A 10,142-nucleotide genomic window follows, 5' to 3' on the forward strand; every position below is an offset into this window, starting at 1 on the left:
TGTTGTCTGACGGATGAAATAATAGAGAAAGAATATATTAAGAAAAACTCAGAAACTTACACAGATTAGATTAAAGAAATTGCCCCAGTCTTCTACGGTTTCAACAATCATTGAGTTCAAGCTTTTACGGAGAAGCTTTATGGACCAGTCCCAGAAGTTCATTATCTGAAAATAGAGGAGATAAAGCACAGAACTTAAATATTTCATTGGTCTTCAGCTGAGACACAAAAAGTCAATGAAAATAAATTATTCTTTCTTTATTGACTGTAAAAACATTTAAGACAATAAAAAAGAAAGCAGGGATTTATATATAGAAACAGGTCAACAATAAAAATCAACAATAATTTACAAAAAAATTCCCCCCCTTAAGGGGAGAAACATGACCCAGGGGCACCCAAGGAACTCCACATGTTTCAAGTCACCATACTCACAAAGTAAGTGCTCCTCCTCTCTCTCAGCCAACAGGTACCAGCTTAAAGTAGGCCCATCCGCATCACATTCATTAGATAGCTGCACACCCCTCTCAACCGTCACCATCTTTTTCAAATGCAAGTTTGAATGCATTTCAAAAAAATGTTGAGGTCTTGGTTGGAGAGGCAAATGTCTGTCTCCACTCTTTTCAGCCTCATCCACTAAACAGCCTCTGTCACCATAGAACCAGACAGATGAAAACTGCCTGCCCTTCCTCATCAAAGAAAAGCAGTGGGACAGTCTTGACAATGGAGACACCCAATAGCCAGATCCGTCCTACATGTAACAGGTGTTCAACATTAAAATCTGAATAATAATAATAATAATAATAATAATAGTTTCAAATTTTGGCACAAGGCCAGCAATTTCGGGGGAGGTGGGTAAGTTGATTACACCAACCTTCACTGGTTCTTGACTTTATCAAGCGTGAAAGGATGAAAGTCAAAGTTGACCTGGGCAGTATTTCTGCTGTTACTGCTGCTACTACTACTACTAATGATAATAATATTAATAATGATAATAATGATTTCAAATTTTGGGAGAGGGGATGAATTGATTACATTGACCCCAGTGCATAACTGGTACTTATTTCATCAACCCTGAAAGGATGGAAGGCAAAGCTGACCTTTGCGGAATTTGAACTCAGAATGAAGCTATGGGCAAAATACTGCAAGATCGTTTTGTCCAGCATGCTAATGATTCTGCCAGCTTGCCATATTATTATTATTATTAACTAGCATTATGACCCGGTATAAATTTATATAGTTTGGTATAAATTTGTTAAATTAAAAATTTGGGGTAATAAAACATACAATGCCATATTAAAAAGACGAATTAAAATTCCAGAGAAAAATACATAGAAGATAAGTATACAAATTTACAAAAATACATAAAAGTTCATCAATTAATATGAAACATATATATTTAAAATTGACACTCTCCTCGTCAGGATGCGTTTTACACACAACACATAGTACACAGAAACAAATGCACAATTACATACCTGCTACATGCGAAAGACCAGACATTACGTACTCCCCAAAATTCTCATAGATACTGAATGCTACTTTATAAGCATATAATTCAATCTAGCAGCTATAGTAAATGGCATGCGCACAGCTCCATCTGGACTAATTCACCTCTGCACTCAAATTTTTAATCTTTTAATTTCTCCCATTCATGCAAAGCCACATATTCGAGTTCAAGTCCTTGATACATTTTATACTAATTGCTATTTTTTCTTTTAATTGTTATATTACGATTTAATTACCATTTTAATAAAATAAAATATATGTAATTACTACTTACTATATTTACTATATTTAATTCAATTGTTATTATTACCTCTGACTTTTATTGCAATTTTTATTTCTAAATTTCTTATGGAACGTCGAGTGGATCTTATCATCATCATCGTTTAACGTCCGTTTTCCACACTAGCACGGGTTGGACGGTTCGACCGGGGTCTGGGAAGGCAGGGGCTGCGCCAGGCTCCAGTCTGATCTGGCAGTGTTTCTACAGCTGGATGCCCTTCCTAACGCCAACCACTCCGCGAGTGTAGTGGATGCTTTTTACGTGCCACGGGAGTCTGGCATCGGCCACGATTGGATGGTGCTTTTAACGTGCCACCGGCACAGAAGCCAGTCAAGGCAGTGCTGGCATCGGCCACGTTCGGATGGTGCTTTTTATGTGCCACCGGCACAGAAGCCAGTCGAGGCGGCACTGGCATCGGCCACGTTCGGATGGTGCTTTTTATGTGCCACTGGCACAGAAGCCAGTCGAGGCGGCACTGGCATCGGCCACATTCAGATGGTGCTTTTTACGTGCCACTGGCACAGAAGCCAGTCGAGGCGGCACTGGCATCGGCCACGTTCGGATGGTGCTTTTTATGTGGCATACAATATATTTTTATATGATGTTTATATATTTATATATTACTATATATTTCCAAACGTCGGGCTTTATGTCTGTTCTGTAGATATAAATGAATATATGAATATGTGTATGTGTTTGATCTTTCTGTGGATTGTGTAATGCTCTTGTAGTTGCTGCATATATATATATATATATATATATATATATATATACGCATCCATATACATACAATAGAGAGATGTTTTTGTTTCACTTTTAACATGTAATACTGAAATAGTGGAGAAGATATGATATTGCTGTGGGCTTGCTCTAGACAAGAAGTTAAACATTTTTTTTGCCCATGACACTACATGGACCCTAAGTAAGGCATGTGTAAAATTTGAATGAAATTGGTTGTGTAGTTCTCAAGTTTTAGGGAAACAGACAGACATACAGACATTCTCAGTTTTATATATACAGAGATAATAATAATGCCCTAATGCAGTACCAGGCAATGGCTCTCGTGGCTTCTAATCTTAACTGATTGAGAGTGTTATTATGTACATTGTTTTGTCTTGGTATAAAAGATGGGCTACAGCAAATATTCTGCTCAATACCAGATTTCCTAGTCAGTTGTTTGACCATAACCAGTTGCGCATGTCCCTCACCTGCAATGTCATGCACTGTTTATTTTAATATGAGATCACCAGGTCATGCACATATGGTTGTGATGCATGTGTCTGGTATACCCATATGAGACGGGTAGTCATGATGAGTATACTGGGCTTTGTATATTTGTACCCCAACATCACTTTGATGGCGTGTGCAGCTCTGTCACTCAATAATAATATAAAAAAAAACAACAGAAAATGAAAGAAAACAAAAAGCAAACTACCTTTTCATAAGGCCAATGTTTCATTCCTTGGATGATGCCAGCCAAAATTTCTAATGCACACCTGTGGTGGCTCTCTCTTGTCACAAGGTTTGTTTCGGCTAATAATTTCTCAATTTCTGGTTTTAATAACTCAAGGAAAGAATCACCAAAATTTCTGAATAAACCCTGAATAAGATGGAAATAAAATTAACCGCATGACACAATTTTACAAATACTTTTCTTTACATTGATTTTAAGTTACAAAAGATATACAAAAACAAAAAAACACCATACACATATATGACATTGATGGCCATTAGAAAAATGTATACACACAGACAGATACAAATACAAACATACACACCATTATCATCATCATCATTTAACGTCTGTTGTCCATGCTGGCATGGGTTGGACGGTTTGACGGGCTGGCAAGGCTGGAAGGCTACACCAGACTTCAGTCTGATTTGGCATGGTTTCTACGGCTGGATGCCCTTCCAAATGCCAACCACTCTCACTCAGAGTGTAATGAGTGTTTTCATACACACACACACACACACATTATAATTGAATATATTTTATTTCAGTTATAATGTATTAAAGAATACCCTACATTTGCATTGAGTCCTGTAATTTATTGTTTCTGGTGAATCAGAGATTTATATATATATACACACACTTGTGTGTGTGTGTAAATGAATGTCACTGGCATACAAGCAGTGCCAATCGTTTCCAATATTTTGCAAAAATATGTCATTTCTAGCTGTGGGCATAGATTACCTTGCTTGGAAACGGGTGAGGATAGGTGATAGCAAGGGCATCCAACTGTAGAAAATGTTCTGCAATAAACTCCATCTGACCCATGCAAGAATAAAAAAGTGAACATTAAAACAATGATGATGAAGCATACATCCATCTCACCTTAATGAAAGCCACATGTTTCTGTTTAAATTTATCTTTCCCTTTCTGTTCTTCAAGAGCAAGGAAACCAATAAACTTCTGAATGTAATCTTTAGACATCCAAAAGTCATAGATGCACTTCTCTGTTTCATCCAACTCTTCTCGTACCCGTTCCACATTTGGTTGCTCCTTGTAAGGGGCATAGGTAAACATTTCACTAAAAAGAAGACCGAAAATTCAATTAACAAACAAATTACTTGATATTTTATTTTTTCTGAGAAGCTTTTTGATGCTCACAACATTTAATACACTAACTTTATTGTATTTTTCATGTAAATGTAATGTAAGTATAATTTTTTTCTGAACATGTCTATTTTTTTTTTCTATGCCAGCCATTGTACTTTCTGGTGCAATTTGCTGATGGTTCTCTCATCACTACTTTTGTAAATGCAGTGAAGATCTATGGTTTTTTCCTATGGAGGTCCAATAAGGCTGAAATACTTCCCGAGTTGTCTCCTATTCTTACTGAAAGAATCCAAATAATACTGATTCATACCACTGGTACAAGGTCAAACAATTTTAAGGTGAGGGTACACATGATTAAACCACCCTCCAGTACTTGGCTGCTACTTTATTTTATCAACCATGGAAGGAAGAAAGTTCCTATCCCTCTAAGGTCAATTTTCCCTAATTACATGAAGGGCTGTAACTAAATACTGGAGAGATATTTTTCTGATGATATAATAATTCTGCCTCTATTAACCAATGACTTATACCATTTCATAGTAATCACTGGAATATTTTCTAATTAGTTTTTTGATGCTCATCAGATTCCTTTGCTAACAGAGAGGCCTTTATGATAATTAGAGTTGTGCAATCAACTACCAACGCATTGTATTAGCATCTAAGACATGTAAACTGAATGTATCAAACCTCAGGCAGGAGCAATGAGACCGTACGTGACAAAGTTGTCCCTTTGAATGACAGGAATGGTTCATTTGATGGGTTTCTGCAATGTTTCTCTTGCAAGACACATGTTGATCTCAGGGAATGGTAAAAGGCTCTGAAGATGTCCCAGAGTGGTATGAATTCACAACATTGGGATTACAAAACAAAACTTTTCCCATACTCAGCCACGCAATCCTTGATGCTTGCTAAATTTAGCACACTTAAACTAATTAAGCTATTCAAATTGATAGATTAAAAATTAATATGTAATAGCATTGACTTGTATGAGAAGAAATTTCACAGAATAATGTTGACAATGTTGATATTGTTTAGCCCAGCTGGGCTTTGATCCCGCATATCTTGGATCAAAAGTGTTACAGCTGTGATCATCTCTTTTTTACGACAATGTTTCTAGGTCTACACTATACAATGTGTCCTTTCATTTTTAAGACATTGGGATATAATTTATGGGAAATTCAATGGCTATTTCTAGCAGGCTGATTGACAGCAAAGTGGATTCAGATATCATGCAAATACGTAAGTATCACATAATGTCTTAATCCACATGTGCATGGCTGAGTGGTAAAAGTATCAGGCTCACAATCACGAGGTAGTGAATTCGATTCCTGGATTGGGCTGTGTTTTGTGTTCTTGAGCAAGACACTTTATATCCTGTTACTCCAGTTCACTCGGCTGTAGAAATGAGCTGTGATACTCTGCTGCCAAGCTGTATCAGCCTTTGCCTTTCCCTTAGATAACATCGGTAGTGTGGAGAGGGAATGGCTGGTATGCATGAGTGACTGCCGGTCTTCCTCAAACAACCTTGCCTGGATTCATGCCTTGGAGAAGTACGTTCTAGGTGCAATCCCATGGTCATTCATGACTGAAGGAGGCCTTTTACTTTTTTAAAGGCACCACCCAAGGGGCTAGAAGTGGTATTAAACCAGGTTTCATCAAATTAGGTCTACTTTGCAAAAATTCCTACAAACCCCAAAAGTTCTTAAAAAATTCAAATCAAAAAAGTAAATGTCACTTACACAGGCCAACAGTAGAACCCAAAATGGGTTTTTTCAACAAAAACAGTCTCATTCCAAGCTTCTTTAGTTCTTGGCAGTTTTCTTTCACAATATGTAAGCCAATTGTTATCATCACGGCAACAAGGTATGAATTCCAAGTCATTGGCTTTGGATGGAGAACATCCAGCCAATTCTTTTACATTGATTTTGGTGCTTTTGTGCTTTCTTTTCATTAGTTTAAAAATACCAACCATTGAAAGTAAACATATCTGTAATAAACAACACAAGGAATGTTCCATTAGAAATTAGAATTTCAGGATTTTTAACTGTTTTTCTTCAAATTAAAGATCAATAATTTTGTAAATGCGTCTTCAAATCAAATTTGCAAAAACTTGTCCGCAGAAATATGTTTAAAAGAGTAATCTGTCATTTTATCTACAACTAACTGAGCAATCTGTTATGCTCTGGGGCCTCTTTTCTCATACTTTAAACTCTCATCTCCTAGCATATAGCTGCCTGCTCAAAGTTTGTAGTCTTGCAAGCTGCAGTATGGTAGCCTCATTAGACCTGGTGTCACGAAAATGAAGCACCTGTTACACATTGTAAAGTGGTTGACATTAAGAAGAGCATGTAGCCATAGAAACGATGTCAAAGTAGACATTAGAGTACAATGTTGTCCTTGGACTCATCAGATCCTGTTAACTCATGCCAGCATGGAACACAGACATTAAATGATAATGATGAGCAACATAGTAGAAGGGTATGTTGGAGAATTGGTTGCTGTTTCTAACATGCCAAGCTACCACATAGAGGTCTTGCTTGTTGGTTCACACCCACACGTTTAGTTTTGCTAACCTGGCATCCAAGAGACCTGGGTAATGCCAGATTATCAAATATCATTAATGAAACTATAGTTTTTAATTATCTCAATGTCTGTTCAGTACTTTTCACTGAACAAATTAAGTTTATGAATGCCTTGTCGTATTTTAAGTTTTTAAACTACTCAGCTGTGAACACAGTTGTCCATAATACCCAAACTTCAGCATAATTGCTTGACATTTTCAATGCCAGTTGATCCTGAAATTGGTTTATCCTCGGATTTCTTAGCATTAAACTACTTCACAAATACTAGGGCCTCACAGAGGAAATGACAAAAGACAGAGACCTCTGGAGATATGTTGTGACTGAGAAAACCCGACAAATAGAGTGAGTTCACAGCTGTAATCTACACCAGTGTTGCATAACCAGCGAACTCAAAAGTACCTTGGATTGTAGGGCGATGTGCTGTGCTTGAGGAGACCTATTGCGTCAAGTACATCAACATCAAATCACAATCAAATGGAAATTGTAGTTGTGGTCCCCGTGCCATTGGCATGTAAAAAGCACCATCCAAATGTGGTCGATGCCAGCCCCCTCGCCTTGACTGGCTTCCGTGCCGGTGACATGTAAAAAGCACCGTCCAAAGTGGCCGATGCCAACACCGCCTTGACTGTCTCCTGTACTGGTGGCACATAAAAAGCACCATCTGATCGTGGTTGATGCCAGCCCCCTCTGGCCCCTGTGCTGGTGGCATGTAAAAAGCACCCACTACACTCTCAGAGTGGTTGACATTAGGAAGGGCATCCAGCTGTAGAAACATTGCCAGATAAGACTGGAGTCTGGTACAGCCTCCTGGCTTTCCAGACCCCAGTCGAACCGTCCAACCCATGCCAGCATGGAAAATGGACATTAAATGATGATGATGATGATGATGTCCTTTGTCTTAATATAATAAATTGTTAAAAGAGCGACTGTGTTTCACTCATACTCAGTAGCATTCTAGTTTTTACTCTTTTACAAATGCTGTATTCTTTCAATTTCTGGGTGCAATGAGAGAGTTACAAGCTTTCTTCGTACATCTTCCCCAACTTGGTTAATCTTATTGCCATTGGAAAACATTTTCACGAACAGATGGACAATACGAAAGTAGATAAAAGACAAGTTCAACTGCTGCAGTTCTTTTCATCTTAAGTGTAAACAAGGAATGGAGTGAGGTTGACAGCCAGCAAATGGCGCTTGTGCGGAAAGAAATACTGTAAAACAATAGCAAAATGCAATAAAAGATGCTAGACAATCAAGCTTGCGAGATGTTTTGGACACTGCATGAGGGAGATTTGGTTTCCTGTTGACATGCATGATAAAAGTAGCCTGGGATTACACTATTTAAAGAGGACTTCTTTTGGCACTACTTTTAATGTCTTCACAGCATAAACATACACAATTGTTGTTGCTATTTATAGTTTCATATTGAAGCTGTTTGTCAATAATCTTTGATGTACATTCATTCAATTTTGTATTCACTTACTGGTTTCACTGTGGTTCTTGCTGTTGTTTAGGACCAAGTCAGTCAGAAAATTATAGTTTTCCATAACATAAACTGCTGAATGACCACAATGTTCCTTTGATAGAACATGAAGATTTTACAACTTACACTGCTAAAATTCAAAAGATAACTTTCAAACTTTGAGAAGAGTTACGAGTGACAAAACTTATAAAAACACTCACCACTTGCAGCTCGTCTACTCTCAGATCTGCTCTCTTTTTTCTTTAGCATACATCAACTTTACCCAGTGTAGTTTATACAGTAGTAATAATAAACGTGTCTAAACTCCCACTTATCCATTACAATACTACAAAAAGGTATTACATGTATGTGTTATTATTCTTTCCCGGCTTGAAAATAGGTGTGTGTGCATATTATACAAGAATAAATGCAGCAATGTGCATTTCTCACAAAACAATGAACCCACTCAAAGCCAAAGCAAGATGCAGCACTGCATAAACACATACGAAATGTGCCTCTGTATGCACCAAAATGCACCACTATATTAAGGCACATAAAAGCCAAAATATCAACAAGTAAAGGAGAGCAAAGATCACAGTTAAAGAAAATATTAACGCATGTTTTTTGTGTGAGCAACTACAATTAAATTCTTGCCAGAAAGAAAAAAAAATTTTTATTTATTAAACTTTTTTTCCAATAAAAATCAGTGATGAAAAAAAAAAACAACATCGTTTGCTTATTACAATTTTTGATGACATCTGTGAATCTTTTATTTACTGAAAGCTTACTTGACTGAAAAAATATGCATTCTTGTTGGAGAGAATTATTTTACAGCATTTTAGCCAATCAACAAGATGACCCAATGTTAAACAGATATGAAAAATTGTTCTGTATTGTTAGCTTTCTAATCATGCTTCTCTCTTATGTGCACTGAGCCATACGGAGTAAATTTGCTTGCAAGCAGATAGAACAAGTTTGAGTCCTTGTTCAATAGGATTACAATCCGGATCTACATTTTATACAGGGAAGATTAGGGTTGCTATCCTCTTGGATGTTGACGTTTAGAAACAAAACAGCAAAGGAAATAAACAGAATGGTAATAAGCCACACTCAAGATCATTCCTACATATGCCACCATGGGGGAACTAAATGAATTGAACGAGGATTCTACAGCAGAAGATAAATCCTTCTTTATATATTTATATAATACGGACACACATTCCAATACATACACACACAGATCAATATATATATATACACACATATATATATATGCACACACACATATACATATACACAATACATATATATGTGTGTGTGTATAAATATATCTACATATGTGTGTGAAAAGTGGTTAGCACTTGGAGGGGCATAAAAACCAGCCATAAAATCCCTGCCAAAACAGGCAGAGTAGCCTGGGGTAGTCTTCTACCTGGCCAGCTCCCTAACCATGCATGCATGGAAGATGGATGCTAAACGATGACTTGTGCATGTATGTATATATAAATATAAGTATGTGTGTGTATATATATGTTTGTGTAATGGACAAACGATTCTACAACCTCTCTGTCGGTATATCTACCCTCTTTATAATGTTAGCAAACGAAATGGAAATAAGTATATGTATTGTCCCTTTGATGGAAGACTTCTATAAATGGCTGAAGATTGCTCAACATTTTATTTTAAAACTGATGTAATACTTACAATGTTTAATAAAATGATGTAGCATGAAACGATCATACAAAATTACCGAAGA

General features: G+C 36.9%; 1 protein-coding gene across 1 annotated transcript in view; it reads right to left on the minus strand.

Annotated features, from left to right (window-relative positions):
- LOC115216980 (proteasome activator complex subunit 4) overlaps positions 1-10,142 on the minus strand; it is a 121,576-nt gene that overhangs the window by 18,128 nt on the left and 93,306 nt on the right. The window contains exons 33-36 of the mRNA XM_029786464.2: positions 6,085-6,332; positions 4,121-4,316; positions 3,221-3,385; positions 61-165 (exon numbers count right to left, since the gene is read on the minus strand). Coding sequence (XP_029642324.1) covers positions 61-165; positions 3,221-3,385; positions 4,121-4,316; positions 6,085-6,332 — 714 coding nt within the window. The remainder of the gene's footprint in view (positions 1-60; positions 166-3,220; positions 3,386-4,120; positions 4,317-6,084; positions 6,333-10,142) is intronic.

The sequence above is a fragment of the Octopus sinensis genome, linkage group LG11, assembly GCF_006345805.1.
Source record: "Octopus sinensis linkage group LG11, ASM634580v1, whole genome shotgun sequence".
NCBI classification, from domain to species: Eukaryota; Metazoa; Mollusca; class Cephalopoda; order Octopoda; family Octopodidae; genus Octopus; species Octopus sinensis.